Source organism: Spea bombifrons, chromosome 10, assembly GCF_027358695.1.
Source record: "Spea bombifrons isolate aSpeBom1 chromosome 10, aSpeBom1.2.pri, whole genome shotgun sequence".
Lineage (NCBI taxonomy): Eukaryota > Metazoa > Chordata > Amphibia > Anura > Pelobatidae > Spea > Spea bombifrons.
Window position 1 is genome coordinate 36,091,349 of NC_071096.1, and position 25,870 is coordinate 36,117,218.

General features: G+C 40.8%; 1 protein-coding gene across 1 annotated transcript in view; it reads left to right on the forward strand.

Annotated features, from left to right (window-relative positions):
- The window catches only part of BANP (BTG3 associated nuclear protein), a 126,143-nt gene that overhangs the window by 97,415 nt on the left and 2,858 nt on the right, over nucleotides 1-25,870 (forward strand). Inside the window, exon 12 of the mRNA XM_053448751.1 lies at nucleotides 25,693-25,836. Coding sequence (XP_053304726.1) covers nucleotides 25,693-25,836 — 144 coding nt within the window. The remainder of the gene's footprint in view (nucleotides 1-25,692; nucleotides 25,837-25,870) is intronic.

Genomic DNA, 25,870 nt, shown 5'->3' on the forward strand with positions numbered 1-25,870 from the left:
TCTGCAGGAAAATGGGGTCTTGGTTGGAGAAATTTGCTGCAGAAATAAAAATGGAATTTGACTAACTTCTGCGGAGTACTGATGGATGTGGTCTACTTAAGGGATTATGTTAACCGTTTTCTGTATTTCTTTTTACGTCTCCTAAACTTCCTAATTGGGAGCAGATGCTTCTGGAGAGGTGACATCACAGATATCGTTGTTGATTAGATGTTGTTTCTCATGAGTGGCGATCCCCCGGCCCCCCCATCGCACAGACTAATATCGCAGTGCAAATAGTTTATGTGGTGGCAGAGACATTCGTTCCAGTGTGACTCACTGGGCTCTATTTGGAAAACACATGAAACTATTTTAAAAGCTTCTGAAAAAACCCCGTAAATCACAAGTTAGAGGAGAAGACGGTGACATTTTTTATTGCGCTTGGTTGCCTTTCAGGGGACAGTCCAGCAGGAGAGTGCAACAAATCCCTCCTTATACTGATCATATTGAGGTTTTTTTCCTTTTTTTATATATATTCCAGCATATTTTAATTGTGTATTTACAGCTATGGTTTGGCAGAAAGTGTGGTCGGTTTATAGTCTATGATGATTTATTATCAAGTATCCTTATGCAGCAAGAAATAGGAGCTACGCAGAGGGTATACCTGCCAACTGATGGCATCAGACCCTGACCACACATCTGGCTGCTAGATTGTGCCAGGCTTATAACATGGCTATAGATATTATAGAATGGCTCAGGTACGCAGGAGAGATGAAAAAAACTAGAACCGATGGACTAAGACGAGCTGATACGTTAAGTAAAGAGGGCCCCGCTTGCAAGCTTTCATCTCGTTAAGTCACGTATATAAAGTATACTGTTGTTTCTGTTTACGGCACACACCCAAGCCTCGTAGGCTTTTTAATCCCCCCAAGTTGCTTGGGCTTGCAGTGCATTGCTATGGCCTTACGGGCTATCACAGTGTCGAAAGATACATATTTTTTTTTCCCAACCAGTACAATATTAAATTAATCACATGTGTTTTTAAGCTAATCTACTGTGTCAGTCTAGCGTTATTGAACAAATTCCAGATGTTACGGGGAAATTAAATAACAGGTTATGATGGTTTACAAGCCATAGTTTTCCTTAGGTATCTCCCTAGCCACTTAGTCTGGGCTACTGGAAACTCAAGCCTTCCAGTGACCCGGCAACTGACATTATATGTATGAAAACATCGAATCGGACGATGGAAGAAATGTAATCTTATATAAGCAGGAGCAGCCGGGCACGCTACACAGGCTTTAATTCAAAATGGTCTCCGATTTCCCAGCATAAAGAACACATCATGCTTCGAAAGGACCCTACATTCTTGTAGAATTAAGTCTTTAAGAAGGGCCGTGCGTATGAATTCATATGGTATATGCAGGCGAATGAAACATTTGAGCTCAACAAGAGATTGTGCATGAATTATATGATTAAATGAAACAACATAGATTTTGTGACTAAAATAAAAGACCTGTTTGGATAAAGCAAAGTTTAGGAAGTTTCACCTAAAATTACGTGGAGGAATTATTTGGCTAGAATGGAATGAATTGTTAAGAAAACGTCTTTAGGTGTTGTGTGGGAGGCTTGGAAGCTATGAAATGAATGAAGGGTTTCCCAGGTATTCCACAAGGAGTCTCGAAATGTTTCCGGTAGGACGGAGTACCAGTAATCGGTGTGAATCTTATGTAACTAGGAGTAAGCGAAAGATTTCAGTAAGCAGGCTTTGTGGACATCATTTCACAGACAATCAAAGCGTTATTGCGTCTAAATCCCTCAAAGTGCATATTTCATCCTGTGTACTTTTATCATCCCTCACGCATACTTTAGTTGCATTTAATCTTGGGATTGTGACATTTCCTTAGCCGCGGCTGCTATTTCAGGAGAAATGACCGTATATATCATCCTACGAGGCTTTAGCCAACAAAGTGCCAGTCTGTAAGCGGAGATGTGCGAGGCGTTCTCGGGGAGAGTGAATGCTAACAAGTTTATTAAGACTCTTATTAGACGTCGATCCTTTTTTATTCTTTACCACCTCTTCTGGGTAAAATTCAGTAGCGTGTTTCACTACCAACCAACCTTACACGGTTACTGCTGTACTGGCTTCAAACGTGGAAGAGTCCGTTGGACCCTTGGGCCTTGCTGAATTCAGTAGAACTTTTGTTACTTGCAGCCAACAGAAACAGAACACAATTAGCTCTTTTTTGAGATTGTCACATTCTATATTCACAACAATCAATGTATCACTGGAGTGTCCAGTGTTTTTTTTTCTTCTTTTCTTCTTCTTGGCTTCGGATCTGTAAGATTAGCTCTGGACACCATGACTGTGATTTGAATCTATTTTAAGACTGGTTGACGGTCTAGCCCTGCCACATTAACGAGCTGGATGGGAATCGTCTCTTGACCTTGGATCTAGACGCACTTGTAGAATTGCCAGGAATGTCGGCTCGTCGTACTCTTCGCTGTCTCACTTTGGATGGAAGTTTTTCTTTCTCCAATGGACATTTAAAATGGTTGAAAAGTCTATTTTTGGCCCAAACAGTATTAATTAGAAACTAATGCTCTCTGCTCAGGAAGGAAATTCACCTCCTAAAATTAGGCAGCAGACGTATATTTTCCGATCTGTCTGCTGGATATTTGTCCTCTGGATTCAGGGACACCAATCCTTAACCAGTCTGTTTCAGCTTAATATCGAACACGTGTTCCTGATACCCCTAAACTGGTCTTCAGGTCCTAATCTGTAAGGTTCGTCCAATGCATCTCTATAATAAGACAGACTTGGGTAACTGAGTAACGCAGTATGTCATTGCATTGTTTTTAAACAGAGGCGCTCAATAACTGGTTTAACGCTAAATTAAAGCTAAAAATGACAATATCCTTGAGCCATATTTAAAGACGTTATACCGATATTGGCAGTTTGGGCTCAAAAAGAAAATCATTAGGTTGTTAGTGCATACTGTGCATTGTGACAAATGTCAAGTAATCTGCAGACGCTGCTGCTTACAATCAATTTGGTCCCTCAACATTTTTCTGATCTTCTGATTTTCATTCTGTATTTTTTAGTTTATTATATGAGGTTCCTTTTTATTGGGCTAGTTATTTTGGTTTTTAGCACTTCATGTAATGTTATAGCTCTAAACCTTTGTATAATAATTCAGCAGCTTGGATCACTTACCTGTCTAAACAGGGGAATAGTTTACTAGCCGGTGGCCAGCACCGGTGATTGTCCCTATGACAGAGTCCATGTCTAATGATCACAATTATTACACGCAGCACACACAGAGTATGGATATACTATATATCAATAATATTATCAATAATAGTAGCAGAAGCAGCCTGTACTGGCGCAAATTACCAGAGCACAGACATGTTTGTCATGCCGATTACCACGTATCTCCCTGACCTTAGCTTTGCCCCGTTACTGTCATAAAGCTGATGCATTTATCTGATCGCCTGGTAAGTCCTTCATGTTCAGCATCAGGTATTTTTACTAAAACTGTGCAGATTACTAACCGCTCAGCATAATTTATTAAGGGGATCTACAGAAGTCTCCATGATATCTGTTGATCAGCTAGATAGCGCTCCGCGTTTACTGTATGGATTTCACTCTCACACAACATTCTCTGCCTAAAGTCATAGAATACTCGCAGACGTCATGCCGTCCCATGGAATAATGAAATGCATTGTGGTTTCATGGGAACAGATAAGACCTCACAGGCCATGAACTAAACTCAATGTTATAGAATATAGAGCAGCTCCGCCATACCTTGGTTCACCGCGTGGTTTATGTGTATTGTTTGTCCACCGCCAGGGACTCCATGCCGTGAACCTCAGCGTTCCTTCTGAGTTTGGCTGTAACATACTGCCCGATAATCACAATTAACAAATAATTCTGATCCTGCTGAGTTCAGTGCCAAGTCCCGGAAAGCGTTGGACCGGTGACCTCTTCCAGCTGAAGCTACAGTCACGTTACAGAAACCTGCCAGCTGATAATATTGAGATCTTTTTCGTTGTGGAGTAACCAGCTGTGGGCGTAGTGACTGCACCCCAGGGAAGTGCCTAATAGTCCAATATTTTACTTGGACACCAACCGTACTGAAGCAGACAGCAGAATTACACACTTGTATCAAACAATACAATATTATCATAGTCCGGAAAGAGATTTTTACACCGTTTATCTCCTGTTCCTCTGTCTCTTGATTAAGAGGAAACATGCACGACCCATCTGGCAGTCGGAGTCTGTTCTATCGTTACCCAAACCGTAGAATAATGTAGAAATTTGTTATTATAGGAAACAGCTTTCATGTCTTGTAATTCTTTTGTTGCAAGTATAAGATATGTTTAAAACACGTTAGCTGGTCGATAGCTGTGTCATTGTGGAAATTAGTAAACAGAGCTCATACGGCACATTCCCCATCTCACCCGCGGGGATAAAATGCAAAGTCAACTATTACACAGAAAATAAAACTATAAAGCGATACATCCAGATGTTATTAACACTCAACAAATCAATAGCTGAATGAAAGGCCGTTTGATCCATCGTCTATTCCACAAGAGATAAATGAATCCGCTTATCGTAAGGATTGATTGACTAAGATATGAGCAAAGTTATATATGTATATATATATATATTAATAAACCACAGCAACGTAAATAAATCATCTCTTAGTTCTAGGGGGCTGATTCAACATATAAGAGAGGTGAAATAACAGTTTTTGACATATTGTAGGAGTTGTAGACATAAGTGTATTAGGCTCTTATTATTATTATTATTATTATTATTTCTTATGTATTGATTTATATAGAGCCATCATATTTTGCAGCGCTGTAGGATGGGCATTTAACTGTTTGCGTTGTTAAAGATTTTTTGGCTGCGCCTCTGAGTTTATTTTCCTGCCAGTTTAGAAATCAATTTAGTTACGATGACATGGAGCATTTACAGACAGAAGACCCGGCAGCCATTCTTTTTAAAGTGTTCCAGTGTTTTGAATGTTCCAAACTACAAATCAACTTATAGCTCTGAAGTCACCTTCCCCACGATGCATCGCGGCCATTATATTATATGATGCGTTATATGTCATTTAATACGCAACGCTGCGTGTTCATTATCTGCTTTGGCAGAACCCTTTAGAACAACTGCAGTGTGGTTCCCAGGGGCCACAGGCAAGTTTGGCAGCATCTGTGTGCATGAATTTGACAAATTCCCATCTCCTCCTTCAATCATCTTCTTGCAGAGCTGGGATGAAGCGTCAGTAAAATGTAAGAGGGAACAAATTAATTTAATAACATTTTACACGAGAGCCTTAGATGATGAGTAACACGTGCTTTAGTGTCTTACCCGAAACATTAGTGTCGGGTTAGAAATAATATATTTTCTGTCGCCTGATGTAAGGAAATAATCACGTCAAGAGAATGCTACGAGTTGAAGAGGAACGCTTAAGAAAAAAATCTAATTAAATTACAGATGTTATCACAAATATGTGTATTTAGCAAAATTCAATTACTTTTGGAATTTCTTTAGTTGGTGATTCCAGCTTAATGTTTATGTAGATTTCACAGCGAGAACAAGTGGAGAGCGAACCCTCTGCATTCTCAGACATTTTAATTGAGCCAAAACCTTTCCCTAGCGTGTCAATCAAATAAATGCGCGTACGTATGTGCGCGGGAATCGTAAGGGTCTCGTTTGCCGTTTCATGAGAAGAGAAGCACTTTGCATGGTGCTCGGGAAACCACTACTCTTGAAGTTGGGAAAGGTTGCATTCTTCAATGTAAAATGCGTTGGGAACATCATCTTAAAGCTGCACAATGATTGACAGCAGAAAGGTACCAGCATGCAGGGGCAACGCAAGATTATGATGGATTTCAGGTGTCGAGGGCACCAAGACCCCATCGACCCCGGCCCTTATCTACGCCAGTATCTGATTCCATCTCAGCTGTGGCTTCATGACACATTGTTATTCTTCTTCCCTCCTAATCTCTATTATTCCCTTTCTCCCGGCGCAGATGCCAGCAACACATTTCTCTGGCAGTTACAATACTAAAGACACAACATAGTGACGGCTGCATCTCGACTGCATGGGAACCAGCGCCGACATCTTTTCCTCACTCTCGTGGGTGGTCTTGGATATAGCTCTGCACTTCATAATCAAATAAGGGTTAAAACTACAATTTTCTAAGCAAATCTGACAATGATAAGCCCTTTAAAGATATGACTGCCTGTTTTGGAGGGGAGGACCAGGCATAATACACACAGAGATTATGTCTGTAAATATTTACAGACAGGAAGATGTGCTCTCTGAGCGCTGTATACACACTCCTTCCTCTTCCATAAGTGTTCTCTTTATAACATTGTATCTGTTCTATTTCTTGTAATGTATAGTAAACTCCCTTGCACGCTCATCCTCCATGAATGAGCTGCACTGTACGCGGCCCACAGACCAGACACGGGCCATGCCACATACGTGACAGGTCTCACCTACATCATTATGGCCAATGCCACCAGCAGAAGACAGCTCGTAAAAGGTCCCAGCCGTCGATCGGGCCGCCGCAGGCAGGCAACCATTCCGTGATCTGCTTTCTAATTAAATAGATGCTTGCCGGGGTTGCATGTCAATACGTACAAAGGATGGAAAAAATGCAGGCAGCGGGGCTTGAACATCATAAACGCTAAACTGGTTTCTGTAGCTCAGAGCTAAGACTGTTTCTAGTGATCTGCTGTATTATTTTTAAAACCTTTAATGAGTTGCAGAAGTATCTATTTTTATTTAGTTTTTCCCTTAATAAAATATGAATATTAGAGTTTGGTATGTAAAGCACATCTGTCGTCTTGGAATAAGATGGGTTTCATTTCTATTTATTATATATATATAAATATATGTCATTTATTCAGAAGAAAGGAGCCCTAGAATTCAGATTTTTTTCCCCATTCACACTTTTAGGACTTTGTTCCTTAAAACATTGAGTCGTTCTGAAAGTCTGGCATGTACCCAAGACTCATCGGTGTCAATCAATCAGAAAGTGTGAAAGCCTGAGAGTTGGCGGTTATCTCGTGGAACGCGGCACATCGTGACACCTAATCATCGCTGTTACGTTACCGTTTGGGGACACTCTACTGGTTTTTGTCACTTCTGACATTCTAGAAGGACATTCCAAGTATAAACGCGTTCGAAGGCATATAGTGCTGCGTTTTGGATTTCAGGACTAAATTATTGTTCAGATAAAATCTTGAAGATGTACTCCAGGGGAAGAAAAAAACAACCAGAGCACGATATAAGGTATTTTATCAGGTCGTTGGCTTGGTAGTAATAATAAACAGATTAAAGGCTCATGATTTCTACAAGATCAGAAGCAGTTGCAGAGCATTGCCTTGGTGGTCTCTTTGAAAAGAAGTGTTTGTCGGGGTTTGAGATGGAAGAAAGAACTTGAAGTTGATACGATCTCTCGTTCCTTTTACCGGTTTCTTCGTGTTATTGAGACTGAGGATTGTTCCTCGGGGACACTTATTCTCCCCACACAAATCTATTTCTAGTTGTTCTTTTATTTTGTAATACATTTCCGTGCATCTGCTTTGTATATAACCGTTATACTCAACATAAATGATGAGCAGGTCTATAGTGGTCTTCTCTGCACGTGATCTTCATTAAACAAGTTCTTTGTACTCTGAATTCACACAAGATGCTACAAGCCCCCTCCGACCGTCCCTTCACGCGGCTGCTGCGTAGAAATGTAATTCAGGATTTGAGATGCATCGACGTGGAAGTTAGAAAACACGAGGAAAGACGATAAAGATTCACGCGGGGTCGTTTTTTTTCTCCTTTGTAACTAAATGACCGTTGGGTTTTATATACATACACTAACTTTTTCTGGTGGTACTCTATTCTATTTCCCAAACTGGCAGAATATATCGCGGAGAAGTATCATATGCTCTACTGTAGCTAATAGTTTATCTCTATGATTTATCGGAGACCGCAAAACTCCTGATGTCCGTCAGAGTAACAATACATAAAAAGGATTAAGTAACTGTTTTCATTTTAAGTAACCTGAAAGTTATATTTTTAGTTTTTTTAATGTTTTTTTTTTTTTTTAAGTTTTAAGAGTTTTATTCTCACAATAAGCTGTGGAATACTTGGTACTTGTTTAACCCGGTGACGTCATAACTGTAATACTTCTTGCCCGATGCCTGGATGTTTTATCCACCTTCACCTAATAGGAGTTGCCCTGTTTATTGCAAAGTTTCTAATAGCGAAACTCATTGTGAAAACCTGCAAACCATTAACATTGTGTAGGCTCGACAAAGGCTGCCATTCAGAGGACTAATTCCCGCAGTTTACGGATGTTTGACAAATGCATAGCAGGCAATGAAACCAAACTGGACGATAATCGTTTCTTCCAGCAGGAGCCAATCGTAAAACCCATTAATTTAACAAAGGCTTATTCACCGTCCAAAAGGTGAATTAAACGTAGCCTAGCTCTGGTTTAAACAATAAGTTTATTACCCTATTTTTTGTTTAATAAACACTTTGTATTGTTGGATACATTCTGTAAAGTGGGATCTCTGATTACACCCGGTGATTATTCCTTAATTATTCCTGTTCGTTTAACCAAATCTGGTATTTACGAGGAAGGTACTTTGTAGGCAAAATTATTTGGGGAAACACGTGAACACCAAAGTGAGCTGTATGTCTTCTGAAGACCAGGACATGGGTGGTTCTCCATCTTCATCACCAGGAATGTTGGAGAAGAGTCATCATGAACCTTCTCTGGAAAAGGATCAATGCCGATTCCCACCTCCCTCTCGTTCCATCGCCGGCAGCTTATCCCCGGCAGTTGCGGGCAGCCTCTTCTAATCTGACGTGGACTTTGCTGTGTTTTTCTTCTCTTTTACACATTTGATAAATCAAAAAATCTGGTGAATAAACGTTTATGGATGCTTTATAAACCCAGCTGTAAGTCCCCGGTTTGCAAAAGTTCCTCTGTGAACCAAGCAAGCTGCCGTTAGCTTGTGTCAGATACCAGGAATTTGCCATAAATCACTAACCCAAACACTTTCAAATATTTATACTACCTCAAAAGTTTAAATGAACATAGATGTGGATGGGCTTGTATCTTTCTAAGATTGCAGCTGTTCCCCCATTGGGTTAACGCACAATTTAGAGCAATAAGGCTGTGCCGGAACCCCTCGCCCCTATGCTGGTGAAGGAAACCCAGGGAAAAGCAAAATCAGCAGAAAAAAAAATAACTATTTTGGTAAAATCTTCCAGTTTCTGGAAAAAAAAGACCTTATTATTATTATTTGGCAGAAAATCCAAGGCATGGATCGTGGAAGGCGCCAAAGGAGTTATGTAGGTTTGGAATTTATACGTTTTATAATTCTTTTTGTGTTGAAACAGCAAAAATTCTAAAAGAAACATCAATTTTCTTTATACCTTAAATATTAAACTGGCAGCCCGTGCACTAAACTGATCTCCTGCCGTAACACCGTTCAGTTCTTAAAATGTAAACTATTACAAAAGGTGAAACATTAGAAATGTAATATTTTGAACTTACTTTAGGTAACCTTTTCCTGCGAGTGCCAAGTTCCCAAATAAATATAGTCGTTTGGATGCAGGGCTGCATATTTTTTATAGCTTGAATCTTTATGCCAAATATATTGTTTGCTCTGTGTAAGCCAGTTGACACAGGTTTCCATTACTTTTTTTTGTGTGTTTTAATAGCTGAGAAAATGCCTTAAAAATCCATTACCATTTTTGTATTATGAGCCAAAAGCCCATCTTCGTAGATAAGGCTTGTCACAGCCTTTGAACCGAACCAAGTGGGATGCTCAACGGAGCACAGCCATGCGCGGATTATCCAAAGCAAATGTCATTGAAAGGCCGGAGGACTCTTACTGTAACTTGACACTACGCGAGTGGCACAACTTACACTCTGTCCCAAAATACCAAGGGTTACGTGAGGTTCCAAAAAAACAAAAGAGATGAGCTCATCTTTCCTAATCCAGATAAAATAATGATTTTCTTGACTGCAGTCTGTGTAATAAGGGTAACAACCAAATCTGCTCTTGGTGGTCTGACATTTCCGACTGTTTGCTTCATTGATGGGGATGCGCTTGCCTGGCTGATACAGAGGTTTCATTGTGTTACCCCGATTTAATATCGTTGGGACATGCTCTTTGTCATTGGAGCAGAAAAAGTGGGCTATCCTTGTGAGTGTGGAGAGCGCAGGTTTACACAATGTCCCTTTAAATCATTCGATCCACACACTTAGTATTATGAGCTAAGTTCTTATAAATTCAGCAGCCCTCGATGGATATGTATATCTGGAACGATTGGACGTTATCTTTGGCAGCCTCATAACATCATGTTATAATTTGACATGGATCCATCCATAGAGCAACTCTGGAAGTCCGCAAGTCCTGGGAAATAAACCTCGTTTGGAACCAAAATGCAACAGGAAATTCCTGCAGACCTTTCTTGCTGTGCACAGACACTTCGTTGTGCCTTAAATTGAGATTATTTTTTGTCTTCTCCACAACACAGATGCATCTTTATAGCATCAGGGATTCTCCTTGGGATCCTTATGTTTGTATTAGTATTTTCTTGGCACTTTGTGTTCCCAGACGGTCTCCGGATCTCAGACACCGGGCTTGACTGCGAGGCAGGCATTGTGCTCCTCCGGGAGAACTCGACGTGTGAGGGAATTCTCTTACAATTATTGAGGAAGAAGAGCATAAATTGGGGACTTTGCACCTCGGCCTATGACACTTTTGTGAATTAGGTTCAGACGAGAGACATTCCCGAAAAGATTTTTCAGTGAAGACTTTGCTCCTTCCCCATATCTAAGGAACGACTGTTGGTGTAAAATAGCCGCTGCTAATTATCTTTATCTCGGACACGGGCAGAATTATTTTACGGTTTGCCACTCTTTAAGGCCGTAGCTTGACCAGAGAGTAGATGTGTTTCCCTCTCTTTTTTTTTTTTTTTTAGAGCAATGCACCAATTTTCCCTGGCGGGCAGTAAAGTGAGTAACCGAGTTGGCAGCACTGGGGGGAAAACAGATGTGTACTCGAAGAAGGCAATCATTTTAGGCTTCAGAGGTTTCATTGAAGTCTGCTTTAAATTCACACCCCATATTACTCTGCTATTGTCAGAGGGGGTGAGCGGGACAGCGTGAAACTAAGGAAGAAAAATCCAAAGCAGTGAGTGGAAAGACTCATGTGCCGAGGCCTAATATCTGGCCATTCTCGTCTGAAAGGAAAGAACTTTGGCTGGCCCAAGTGTTTGGCTTTCCTGCTACAGATCAGGAGTATAGCTCTAACTATTTGGACTCTCATACACCAAGCCAATAGCAGCTGGGAGCTCTGCAGACGGGTCATGCTCACGGAGGGAGGCCAGGAAAAAATGCCTTATTATTTTGTAGTGATGCTATAGGAACGACGACTATTGAGTGATTAGAGTCAATCACGAGGTTTTTTTGGAACATTGTTCGAGAGCATTAAAGTATAAGACTTAGAGAAACATCTACAGGTCAGTGGCGACATTGCTCGGGGTGTCATTCTAGGTTCTTTGGAGTGGCCACCATCCGTCTCACACTAATGGGCCATCACAATATTAAGTTCTTGTATTGGTGCTACGTTATTTGCTGTACCTGAGAACAGTGGGAAATGACAGCTAATTTCCATAAAATATAGTGATTTAAAGTACTGCGTGTTTTGGGTATTAATCTTACTTAAATTTAATAAATACACCTGCCAGTCGGTATGCGATGCTAGACCGTGCAATAAAATGCATGGATTTAAATCTCCCTGGAGGATCAAAGAATGGTAAAGGTCTGCAGGAAAGGATTTTATGAAGACATACTAAGCTTTGTGGTTTATTTCTTCCCGTGTCATTGCTCTCATATCTTTATTTCAATGTACCGTTCTCCTTGTTGATCTCACACCATGTCTGTAGGCAGAGTTGTACGTTTCTCTTTCTGACTTTGGCCATTTTGAATTTAGCCCCCAAAAATCCTGCATTGGAGACCACAATGAAGCTAAAGAATACAAGAACCCCGTCCAGCTTTGTGTGGTCACTCAGTATTTATATCAACACCACAGGTGGCTCATCTCAGAGATTGCTGGATGGGATTCACATGGATGTCCTGCTTGTAAGAAGACACATTGACTATCCAATAAGTCGGTTCGGCTATTGCAATAGTTACTAGCGGCCTCACGCAACGTAACGTTGAATTTTACTAAACCTCCCAATGATATGGACCTATGTTACAAGTCCTGTTCGGAAGTTTCCATTTTTTGATGGTCACCATATGTAGGAGATGGGTCATTGCCGTTCTTGTCACGAGTTGGTTGATGATAGTGAAATCATAACACAGAATCACAACAAAAAAATTCAACTTTAGGATTCATAATTTTTCACCTCCAGAGAAAACCAGGAAAGCCAAGTTCCCACCAGCTGAGACCAAGCAGTGACTCATCGGCAGTACTTAGGAGCGTGTCAATTGGGATTTTAATGTGACTCATCCCATACTGCGCACAGAAGAAAACACAAGGACATAGAGGTTATCGATTCCCCCTAACTTCCCGTCCTGGAAGAGACTTCACTATTAACATAATTCCATTTTTACGTCCCAACGAGAAGATCTTATCCGTCTGTTATTTATTTATTTTATATAGATGACTCATCTGTGTAGCAGATTCTCTTTCTGCTGATGGAAAGCTGATAGTCGAGTCCAGTTTTCTTATGCAAAGATCTTAGCAGCTTTCAGTTTGTATATAAAATTGTGAATTAAGTGCAGGAACATGACTTGGCTAAGACTCCGTTCTTCTTCCATACGACCACGTGGAGTCAGATTAGCTCACGTGGAACCCACTTTGAAAATACGGTTTATTTACACGAATGTCCTGGTTGGATGTTATATGCACAAGAGAACTATCGTATCTTCTAAGAAAGGACCTGAACTCCTCTTTTTGTGTGTCTATATGACACACATGGTCATTTACACCTTGCGCCAGCATTCATAAAACAGCCTCACGGCCTATCACACGAGAGACTGTGTTCAGGTATTTAAAGCATAGTGATTGCTGGCACATACAACGATGTACGACGCCGGGCAGAGATTTTATCTATTCCAGTTCCCATGATGTAATGTTAAACAATGAAGTTTTACACTGTCTTATCACATATAAGAAAATCCGGGAAACGCCTTCATCTTTTAACCATTTCCTGGACATCGTGTACAAATCCTTCCGTAAGGAAGAGGTTAACTGATCTCCCCTATTGATTAAGACGTTGGCAGTTCCAGCACTGCATATGTGCTTTGGAACAGCTCCATGTTTCGGTAATAACAAAACATTCTATAATCAGAGCTTTGGAACCTGGGGTCGGGGGGCTTTAAATAATACAAATGGAAGTGGTGTCATTGGTTCTGGCCCCCAGTGATCTAATCACATTCAAAGAATGCCTCTTTTCTGCCATGCACTTAGCAGACTCTTGGCCCGTTCTAAGTCTTCCTATGGCAGACTGCTCTGGAATGAAGCTTTGTTTAAAAGGGAACATTGTAAGAACCCTTTGAAGCTACATATGGTTTAAATACAGCTCACCACAACACACTGCAGTTCAAGATAAATACTTGATTTCAGCCAACCACAGTAGCCTATTCAGCAAGCTGGGCATTATTCATTAGCTGGCTTGGCATTGACCAGCTTTTTGCCATCACATTCCTTCCATACGCTTCCCCATCTGTTCTCAGAGGCAGATCATGCGATCCTGATGCAGCATCAGCGGAGATGTTGCCTTCTTCTGTAATGTTCTGGGAACCAACTTCATATTCAGTCGCCTGGATATAAGTATCTGCAGCCTTCTCCTTACTAAAGGACGTTGCGATAGCTTGAGCCCCTCCGGATACGGAGCAGATACATACGCTGGAGCATGGCATTGTAACGATAAATTCTAGATAGTTTCTTCTTGGTTGTACAATTGTATCGCCCTTCTAATGATGTCATTGTTTGATTCCTGGTTTTTTATTTTTTTTCCTGTGTTTGCAGGCCAAATCCTGCTCGACTTTCTGGAGACAGTTGTGTTTTAAGAGGATATTTAAGTGATATTTAATTATGTGTTAATATTCTTTCTCCTTTCTGGTGAATATCACACATCATCATCTATACTTATCGGGATCAAGAATTATAAATCAGGCAGGCGACTCCTTTTCTCTTTGATCTGTTGTGCACCTCTGACAGCAAGCGGTCGCCAGCTCTGTCCCTCCTCTGAAACCAACAGGGCAGCATTTTGGGCTACTAAACATCATCTCTAGTAACCGTCTTACTTTGAGGAGCAAGGAAGCATCTTTTCGGGAAAGTCTGACATGTTTCTTATACTGGGACACTGTAGGTTTTGACAAGCTGGAATGCCATGGGCTCATATGGATAATCTTGGGCCACAACCACTTGCTATTTTGTCCCCAAAGATGATGTCACATAGCTGAACTGATGCCCATTTCTAGCTTCTCTTCGGTCACTCACCTCTTGCTCCATGATGTCATCTCTATGGTCTGCTGGAAACTACAGTCTCGATTCCTTTCCCACCAATGGCTATACCCACATTAATTCCAATAGAGGTCTCCTTTGTGTGTACAGAGAGTACCTCTTGGCCACAAAAATAATAGGCAGCAGTCAAAAAAATCCCAGTTATTTATCATGTTCACCGTACGACTCAACCACATGGTTTCTTGTTTTTACTTTAACGCCAGACAACTAAATCCACCTTTTCCAAACCATTCCAATCTGAATAAAGTTTTTGAATTCCTCACAAAAGTTATTCATGCCTCTATCCCAATGGAACAATTTGCCCCTGCCTCCTGGGTGGTCTGCCGTGCTCTTATTTTCAGAGTTTATATATTACGACCCATTACAAGCCTAACTTTAATTGTTGGTTACAAAATATTGCCTTGCGTAAAACCGTCGGCTTGTAGGAATTACATTTATTAAGACCATGCATTTTCAGACTTTATCAGTGGGTGATTGTAAATTTTAACGTGTATGGACTTGGTCCGCGACTTACTGGGCTGACTTCTGCAGACGTCTCAAGCATTTTATGCACATTGAGCAGTTTATCACCTGTACGTTTTTTAATAATTATTTTTGTAACACCATGATATGTTTGCAAAGACGTCTTGAAGACTTGCATGTCAAGAAAAGAAATATTTCACCCAAACAGCGTATTAAGTTAAGACGCGGATCTGAAACTGTTCCAAAAGAGTGCAAAAGTTCAGTCTTTGTGATCTTATTTTAGAAGGCTGCTTGGACCTTCCATAGTAAAAGTGATATTTATTATAATAAGACCAGAAGTCTAAAGAATGCCTCTCAGGGGCAATGTTTGGTTAATGGATTCATTGGTAATCTCTTTTTTGGCTCAAGATTGTTACCATCTGTCCAAAAGAAACTTGTGGAACATCACCTTCTGTTTCAGGAGCACCTCATGCCTTGGAACTTCATCGTCGTGTTACGACATATGGCCTCGGAGTAAGTTCATGACAATCTTTTGTTCTGTGATTCTAACACTTCTCTAGCAAGAATGGTAACAGAGGTCTGATGGAAAGACAGACGAGAGCTCCGAATTACAAAGCGATGTCATAGAGCATGACGCATAGGTATAACGTCTTCTATTCTACCTTCTGTTGCTTTATCTGTTCCACCTTAAGGGATGAAAACACTTTCTGATACATATTTTCCTGAACCCCTACGGTTGCTTTTTCTGAAAAAGATTAAATTGAGATGATGAGAAAAAAAAAAAACTCTGGTCAGTAACTTACCCTGGGTTTGGCCTGGAAGTCCCTCAACAATGCAGTTCGATGCTCTGCTCTCCCTGTAAATCATTATTAAAAAACAATTTCAAGGGAACTCTCCCTAACCGCATGACCTCAGCTCTCCAGCCCGTATACGTCTCTGATCTCTATGTGGTTTCTTTACCTACTCGTAAATGCAAACATAAATAAACTGAATTTACAAGAAAAAGGGGATCCCTTAGCCCTGACACATTTATGTGCCTTCACTTGTTTTTGCGTTCCATCTGTTTCGATATGATCTTCCATTTACATTGTACTTCCTGCTGTTAACCCTTTAACCGAATTAGAAAAAAAACTCTCATTTGTGTTAAAGTCGAGAAAATGATTCCAGCGCACATCGAATATCTTTTTTTGGGAGGATTCCAACATTTAATAAGATATAGTAGCGTGTACACATGGAGTTTCCATTCAATGACTTAAGAGAGGCCAGTGGTGCTTATGAGCTTCCATGCCGATTAGATAAATATTTAACCTGGAACCCTCGTTTTATTATCTTTTTCTGAAGCCCAGTCACTTTCCCGACTGAAAAATATGTGTAAATGGGAGCAATAAATCTACTTTATAGGAGTCAGATCTATGTTGAGATAGCAGCATGGATTTAACAGTTGAATAATGCTACCTTTTTTCGTATTGTTCATTTTTTTCCCTCTTTTGCTTTGCTAGCAGAAATAAAAGAATGAGTGCAAAACATATGCACGTCAATTAAAAGCAGCTCTCATTGAGTCATCAAAGGCTTGTTTTAATTTCTGCCTAAAGCCTGTAGGTCCGATCCAAACTTTTTTTTTTTTCGTCTTCCTTCTTCTAATATTTAATTGCTGAATGCTATTAAAATAGTTTCTTTGGCAAGTCATTATTGTTTTCACGGTCTGAGTTAAAACAGCTATCCTTTCGTTGGGGGTAAGCTGAGAGGAATTTGTCAAGTTTCTTTGCGGTAAGCTGATCACCTGGCGTAGCCATGTGGGAATCCGCTGTGGACAAACAATGTCCATCTCCGATGGGGAAATACCAAGAGGAGAAGTTAATATAGTGCAGGTGTTGATGGGATTGCGAAATAAGGAAGGCAACAACCTTCCAATGTGTTTGTCAACATGGCGTTTAGTAGACAAAATAGTGTGTTGCTGCTGGAATGCTGAGCCAGGTGGGACATATCACATGCAGTCAAGGCTGGGATTCAAACACGCAGTGTTGAGTCTGCACTCGTATAATAAAGTTACATACACCGTGCATTTGGAACGTAAATGATTAGATCTGTGACTTGTGAAAAAAGAAACATTAATAAGTGCAAGGTCGTGCAGTTGGGGAGAAAGTCTAAGCAAACTGCATAAGAAATGAAGGTAACAATTGCTACAGAAGTATTTTGTTTGTACCCGTCCAAGCTAGTGGTACACAAAGTAAAGTCGGAACTCCAAAAGCTTTCATTTTCAAAAGACATATTGACCTGTGTGATATTTTTTTTGCCCAAAATACAAGGTTTAAATGGAACGCATGTTTAAACATTTGAATGGGTAGTTTTGATTAAGAAGGAGTTAAAAAAATAATTAGCATTAATCTTTTTCCAGTCATGTGACCCTTAATAATTCACCTACATGTTTGAGATGCAGCTGGATATAGCTTTAATAAGGGTTTGCTTTAGAATCACACTGCATGCTGGCTCATAGCACATGTCCTCTTAGCAACATCTGCCGCAGACTGTTTATGCGAGCCTAGAAGCCAGTGTCAAGCTAAGATGCAGTCAGGCCACCTAGCCTGTCCTCTTCCTGTATTCCGAGAAAGCACATCATTCTTGTCTTTCTTTATTATGCGATTTTAAAAAAAAATCTATATAGGTTTAATATACTGCCCTGTACAATAAGCACACTCTAAATCTCTGAGACAAAGAGATTGGTCTCGATCCAGAGATTGCTCTTGCCAGAACAAGTGCTCCAAAGATGCTGCTGCCTTTGAAAAGAGAATTATCTAATAGAAAACAGTCAAAGTGCTCTTAAAAATATTCCGCACTCATGCAACACATATGTCACCCATCATCTGCAGGCCTGTGACTTCGCGTTACGCAACCATGGATCCATCAATAGAGGTGCAGCAATTTTTATAGACTTCTAAGGCGTTTAGGAGTCTCTTAGACTCCAAGAGTAATGCGGATTTTACGCTCTTATACCTGGGGCCAAGGTGTCTGTCCCTGGGGGGGGATAAGGACAAGGTATGAAATGTGCCGGTGTATTCCTGTTTCACAAAACGTTTCTCTAGTACTGCGCTACAATGTCGGGGAGAAATCATATTTAGTGCATATGTACGAATGATTCCACTGGTGGACGTTAGATGTTAGAGGTAAATTTGATCCCCAGTAATTTCATTGGCTGGAAACAACTGAATGCAACTGGAATCCAAATAATAAAAAGGTCATACATTAAGTAATTAATTTAAAAGAGTCGGCTGTGTAAAAGAAATCAGTTGGCCAGACGTTCTCATTAAAATCCGCTTTTGCTTTCTCCTGATTTATTTCGGGTCAGCCGGAGACCAGTGGAGATGAAGTGCTTTCACAAAGCTTCACGTGATGTATAGACTCAGACATACATTGGCCAACTGAGATTTGTTACACAAAGGGGTTAAATGCTATTAAGGACTGGTTTCCCAGACACACACAATGCCGGTTTGTAGGCTTCACTATTATGCTGCCTTAGGGAGTTATGGATCTCAAATTCTTATTATCAGCTTCCTCCTATTTCCTTCCAAAACATGTCACGCTGACCCCTTTTTTTGTGTGGAAACCTTTTTTTTTTTTCTTCTTCCAAAATTCGCCTGTTGATTTCCTTTTTATTCTTGTTACGAATCACAGAGCTGAAAACAATACATTAGTTGCTTGAAACCTGAAAGTTTCTGTAACCAAAGGTTTTGTTGCCAATTGCGCAGACTGGTTCTCTCTCATGAGCCTGATATCAGATGTTCTTATATTTCTTATATTGATAATCCCTGGTTAAAGATGCATTGATACATCTTACCGTCCCAATAAGTGTCAGGAGGCGCTTACCGGGCTGTAGTCACAAGCACAGAATTTACCGAATGGTTTCTTTCATTTCCTATAGATTTATGTTTCTATTTTAATGTTACCATGGCTTTTTTTTTTTTTTTTTTAATGTTCCTTTGACCCGACGAAGGTTGTGCCTTGTGGTTTACTGACTCTTGGGCAGCGTGCCACACCAGTTTCTGTGTCTTTAGCTGCTGACGTGCTCCTGGCACTAGCAATCATGGCCAGGGTGGAGATGGAAAGTGGCATTTGCAGTCCTCAAAGTCTCAAAATACATTTCATAAATCTCTGTCCAGCTACGGATCACTTTGCAATTATATAACGCAGGGTATGTTTGAAAATAAGCCTGTCCAAGTTGATATATTAGCACTGTGGAAGACTTTTAAAAATAATATCTTTCAGAATGTTCCTTTCCGCGGGTCTTGGACGTTTTTATATTACGTACCAATATTCCATATTTTGTTTTCCGTTATTTTGGGCTAGACATGGCTAACCTGAGATGTTGGGTGACTTGGGATAAATGGCGGGCCTTCTGCAGAAGTCTATGACCGCCTCGAGGGGTCACCTTCTGGAAGAACGGAATGGAATAAACTGTAGAGTTCCGTAAATGCTGAAAGCCGGTTAGTTACATATTAACCATAAAGCTGTGGATGTTGGTGATATTTAGCTACATTGGTGGCCTATGCTGATTGCTGGATCTGTTCAAGGAAAGGTTATCACGCTTAAACCATCTATTTATTATGGTGCTTTCTTAGGCCTTCAGTTTCTCTTTTTATTTGAAGCCCAGTAAGCAACCACTCATTTTAATCCTTTTTCCCTTGGAATCCATGCTATGTAAAAGGAAAACCTCCTTATCTGTAGGATTCCCCATCTCTGAGTTGAACTCGCACATACTGGATTGATTTATTCTCCAGATAGCATTTGTAAACATTTGCATTATCAATACATGTTTCGCAGCTGACTCTCATAAGAACCTCTGCTTGTGGCCAATAAATTACGAGAATGTAAAGGCCGTCCAAGTACGTTAGTCGATTTTTGCCAACGAAAGCACGTCTGTACCTCTGTAACGAGCTTAAATCATATTTAAGGGACTACCTCATTAATAACACATATGTGTTCCTGTTCCTGGCATCTTCTTTGAACACTGAGCTTTTAATTAAAATTTTCTTGCATGTTGTAATATTTAGTTCTATTCCAAACTGGCCAAGTTTCCCCCTCTTCAAATGTTGATGTTAAATTGTAACTGATGTGTCACAAAGAGCTATCAGCCCCTTCCCATTGGTGGCATCCGTCTTAATCATCTCTGTAATCATCACCAGCGCGTTAAAGCACATTTAACTCGGTATGACCATTTCTCCTTAATATAACAAGCCTAGTGCTTGTTGGCCCATTATTTGGAATGTACAATATCCACGACTATTTGGATCTAACGGGGTGGAAGTGACATCACTGTTATTCCAAGATGTTCCTTGACTGATAACATGGAGGGATACCCCTGGCTCAGTTGGGACATATGAACACCCAAATTCCACCCGTTTGATCATTCTTCTTTCAGCCAGAAACTGGCAGATTGTAACTGGGTTTGTCTGCTGGGTCGAGCATAAAGAAACAACGTCTCCTTCTTATAACTGGGACTTGAGAAAATAGTGATTGTACATTTCTCAGTTACTCAACTTACAACACATTTGTTAAATATACCAATGAAAAGATATAAATATATGTCCGATATAAATACCAATGTTTAAATGGAGGCAGGTGAAGCGTTTCCCCCAAACCCTAAATTAGACCTAATTCACATAGCGAAGACAGGCAGGCAAAGAACTCGCCAGCTTTTCGTGTCCATAACTTATTGTATATTTAGAGAAACTAATTAAAATGTGCTGATACAATTCCCACCAGTTAAGGCTATGTCACTGCAGATGAACATTCGCCGACCATGCCTTCTATGGAACACTTGAGCTTTCTTTATAAAATAAAAATATGATATTCTAACTTCTCAAACGCTTGGGAAAAACACAAACTCTGCTAACTGCGGGATTATGCATTTCTCGGTTAAGCTCGCCTCAGCTTTTTGAGTCAATAGTTACTCGGAAACTGGTCAAATACATTTATTTGTCGTAGCTTAAAAAAAAAAGGGCTTGTGTCCTGTGAGACGGACTGAGTGATTCAGCAGACCCAGCCGGATTACTCAGATGTGACTCACGGCAGATAGCAGACCAATGTGTCAGGCGTTAGACATCGTGCGGTTTGTGTACGAGGAATGCTTTTCTGGACGCGGCTTCCACATTCTCCTTTTCATAAATGGACTTGACGTTACAGGTAGCCAGTTAATTGGATCCTGGCACTTGCGCTCTCCATTTTGGCTACTTATGAATCCCCACCCTTTGCTCCTTAAATCCTTTTCCAGTTATTGGTAAGAAGGTCACGTTACAGAGGGATTGGCAGCTCACCCGGCGAATTTTACTATTTTGGAAATGAAAGGCTTATCTGTGTATGTTTTTTTCTATTTTAAATCCCGTCACCCAGGCTCATAAGCCATCAGGAATTTTGTATGTGTTTATGGTCATATAAACAGTGAAACGCGTTGTCCAGATATTTAACTGCCATACCTTGTGCAAGCCAGTGTCGCATGTGAAATATGAATGCCTTACGCTTCTTCAGTGTATCACCCAATAAACCAAATGTCGCCAGCTGTGTGGATGCTCTTCTCATTGAGCCTACACCTCAGACCAAATCAGGACTCTTAAAGTGGTCACAGGGCCATCTCAGGTGGTCAGGGCCATCTCAGACCCGTGCAAGCGAGGTCACAGAACAGGAAAGGAGAACACCAGCGTGATCTAAAAAAACAGGGTATATTAACCATAGTGAAAATGCACAAAGCAGGTGAAAAGACAACAAAAAAGGCTGAGGAACCTAATGTGTTCAGGTGCATGTCTGGAAGAAATGAGTCCGAGAAACGCATCGGTCCATGTTTTTTAAAGCTGCCTTCCAGGGATACCGTGCACCTCCAAGTTATATGTTGTTAACGAAATCCATTGGCCTGCCACTGTTTACTGTGCCTACTTGTAAAGTGTAGTGGGATAAATAATGATCCGTTAATTATTTTTGTTAACATACAAGACGTTTGGCTTCTTGCTGACTTTGAGACTGATTTGGTTCCCAAAACCTTAGTGAAACAGAACGCTATTTTATAACGCAGGTCTGGCAAATTTCACAGAATTAGCCATACTTAATAAGCCTAGGACAGAAAAAAAAGAGTTTTCTTAATTTCTCTGGAGTGGAAAGCAACTGGGGAATTTCACTTTGAAATATGTGATTAGAGGAACGGAACGGACAACAGCTGGGACCGAACAGATAAATAAAGATTTATATGCTTATTTGGAGAATATTGTTTTTTGCTACGACCTTCCATGTTTATTCTGCCTTGGCTTGTATGATAATTTTGGGTCTCTTGAAGAAATGTTATTGAATGGCTTGGCATCAGGAGCATTTTTCCGTTTGTCACATGCGGTCTCTTGGACTGACACAGGCTACTATAAGTGCCGAAATCATCGCCGTACAAAAAATGTATAAAATCACAAGCGCATGTGTAATATTGCATGCAGGTTCCCGGAATATCTGCATTTTATCCAACAAGCATTAAATAAATAAACACTCAGAAGCAGCCATTGCTTTGGGCTCGAGGATTCGCGCACCTGGAATAAGTTGACTTTCCACGAGCGCATAGGCGGAAGTTCCGTCATGGCTTCCTCTCTCCGCTAAACTCTGTTTATGGTGAGAGACTCCAGTTTATTGGCAAAATAAAGCATTGACACGACCTATTTAGGGGTATGATAAATCTCTGGTAACGGATTAGTTAAGGAATTCAATTAAATTTGCCCTGGGTGCCTTAGAACCTCTCTAATGCATTGACCAGGTTCGTGAGAAAATAGGGGTTAAATCCGGTAGAATAAGTTGAGACAAGTGAGTGATGCGAGAAGCTCGACGGACCCTCAGAGCCGAGGGACGTCAAGTGTCTCTTGATCAGGGTCAAGTTTATGCAGCTAAAGTAATTAAAACCTTCAGTGTATATAACTTGCCCCACCATAAATCTGCCCCCGTGATCTGGAGGTACCTTGGATCCATGTCTAGAAGCTCACTCCATACGAGGCATATGTTACACTTTGCCTACAGTGTCATGTTTGCTCTGCTTCAGCAAGAGCCATATGTTTGCCATTTATATGACTAAAGCTATGAAAGTTGAAATGTTATTTTTTTTCCCATTTTCTTCAAATATTTGGGTGGAGGTATAGCGTTTTGCCCCATTTGGTTCTTCACATTCCCAGGCTGTTCTTTGTCTCCGTTTCTCTGTATGGCAATTTACGCTCCAGCCAAAACAGACAACGCGCCTCCCTGCAGGCTTACTCCTCACCTACGTTCACAGCTCTTAATCCATTTCAGATGCTTCCAAAAGGGAGCGTTTTGCTTTGTATCGGGATTCCTTCCATAAGTCAATGTTTTGGGGCGTTAAGTGTTCGGCTTTATATTGCGTTGACCGAAGAGGTGTCTCATAGCCCCTGCAGTTTTCTGAATTGCTGCGCTCTCGGAAAAAATAACTGGGAATGCACTCCCCCCCCCCCATTTAGACCAGGAATATTTTTGTTCAATAAGGGGGCAGAAATCCACACTATTGCAGAGAAATTGATATTCCTGGCCGGCACCTTCCAACCTCTTATGTAAACATTCCATGAAATAAATCTGAAGATTAAATGAATGTTTACAATAGTACCAATATTTTAGACGGTACACCGAAATACCATATGTGCACTAAATGAAGAGTGTCACATACCTGGCAGCTATCGGCAAACTCCGAGATTTGGACCATTATTTCATCAGATGGTGCTTCCGGACCCAATTCTCTACTGTACCTCTATCAGAGTTAATTGATTGATTCTATACCTTTGTACCCCAGGCCAGCATATTAGACCACTATATCTCTCTTTCCATATGGTTAGCCCTAGAATGTAGTGTATGCTAGAATGTAGTGTATGCTCAGTGTATGGACATGTTGTTACACTTTTTTATGGTACGTCAGCACCTCTTGTCCCAAGAATATATGTGTAGTATACATATATATATTTATATACAGTCAAGCTGGTATTATTATAGTTTCCAGACAATTGGTTTGCATGCTCATTATGTATGGTTTTTCATAATATGACATCACAGCGGTATGAACCCCCTTGGAGCTTTATCCATCAATCAATCAAACATTTGGTGCAGTCATTTGAATCCCAGCAGGAGACTGGCTTATACACGCTCTCCCCCCAAAGTCACGGGGCTCCGTGTTTGTGTTTTATTATAGACTTGGGCTTGGAATGTTCAGTAGCCGATCTGCCTGGTTCCATACTCCAAGTCAAACACATATGGTGCTGGCAGAGGCTTTTGATAATGACTCAATACAAATGTTTGAACTTTCTCTCTCCAGCGTATTAATTCTTTCTTTACAGATATACTTTCAACCATTTTTATTTTCTTTTCATTAACCCATGCTTCAAAAAAAAAATGTACAGTGTATACTGATAGCGTCCATTCTGATATGTTCAGTTATTTCCATCAAGAAAGACATTCATGACTTTAAGTAGACTTTGGCCGAGCGAATGGAAGTTTTGATCCAAAAGCGTTTATAGTTCTGTGCACGATCTATGCGCAGAGAATGCTTAACATCCCCGCCGCTGGCAGTGAAAGGGTTAGACTTCGGCCCCCTGTTTCTGGAGCGATGTGTACATACACTGCTCAGGGTTTCCTGACCGTTCCTGGAGCTCGGTGGTTGTCTACTCCGGAATTCCACCCCTGTAATCATTACTGTGGTATGCTTATTTGGCTGGCACTGAATATACAACTCTCCTTCTCAGATCTCTTTCAAGTTCTTTAAAGGAGCAGTCGGTCCCCTCAATAAAACTAATTTAAAAAACACTCAATTCCCATTATTTGTGATAATCTATATGTATCGTAGAATCCTTTTTATGGTTGCTCTATGAGGCTTATGCTCCGTTGGCCTAAATAACACCCTGGGTCCCATTCCCTTTCTCCTATGGATATAGTTCCCTGAGGTCTTCACGAGGCAGGAGACCTCTCATGGAGTCATAGATGTCACAAAGCTTGGAGAGGGACTCTTGTGATATGCTTTAGATAACATTAACTAGAACTCTAACCGCACAGAGCTGGAATACTGCTGTAGGAGATTCTATAGGTTTCTTGCATTTCCACAAATGACATCCCCTCCGAGTTTAAAGGGGGTTAAGCGGGTTCTGTATAATTGGTAGGCTGGTGTACCCTCCCATCCTCATTCTGTTTCTCCTTATGGATGTTTATTGCCCCATCGCTTGATGTGCAGTGTTATTTACCAGTCTAAATTTGTTTGGTATCCAAAAACATGAAGGTTCAACGGACCCCATCTAACTTCAAACGAGACGCATTTGTTTTACAAAAATCTGTGTACACGAGGGGGTTATGTCTGTTTCAGTGCAAAACATATTAAAAGGAAGAGCCGATAAAGAATGATGTAAATAATTAGAACCTTCAGGAATACGTATGGAAATTCAGAGACCCTTTGGATGCATACCATGTGTTCGGAGATCCACTGGAAATGTGTTTATTGCGTTCTTGTTACGTCACTGCCGCGTGGTGTAGTAAAAAATCAGATCACGTTCTTCGGCAGACGTTAAATGGCTTTAAAATAATAGTGACCCCGGATGAATATAATGCACTTCTCTTGTTGGTGTCGGTCTCAGGTAAGACTCGATTAAACTATTATTATCCCTTTCTCGTTCCTGCAGGTGCTGCAAGGAGCCCAGCTCATAGCGGTGGCCTCGGCTGATCCCACGACAGGAGTGGTCGACGGGTCGCCGCTCCAAGCCAGCGACATACAGGTCCAGTACGTCCAGCTCGCTCCAGTGACAGAGCCTTCGGCCGCTGCCCAGGTAGGAGCCCTCACTGGGAACACAATGCCCAGAA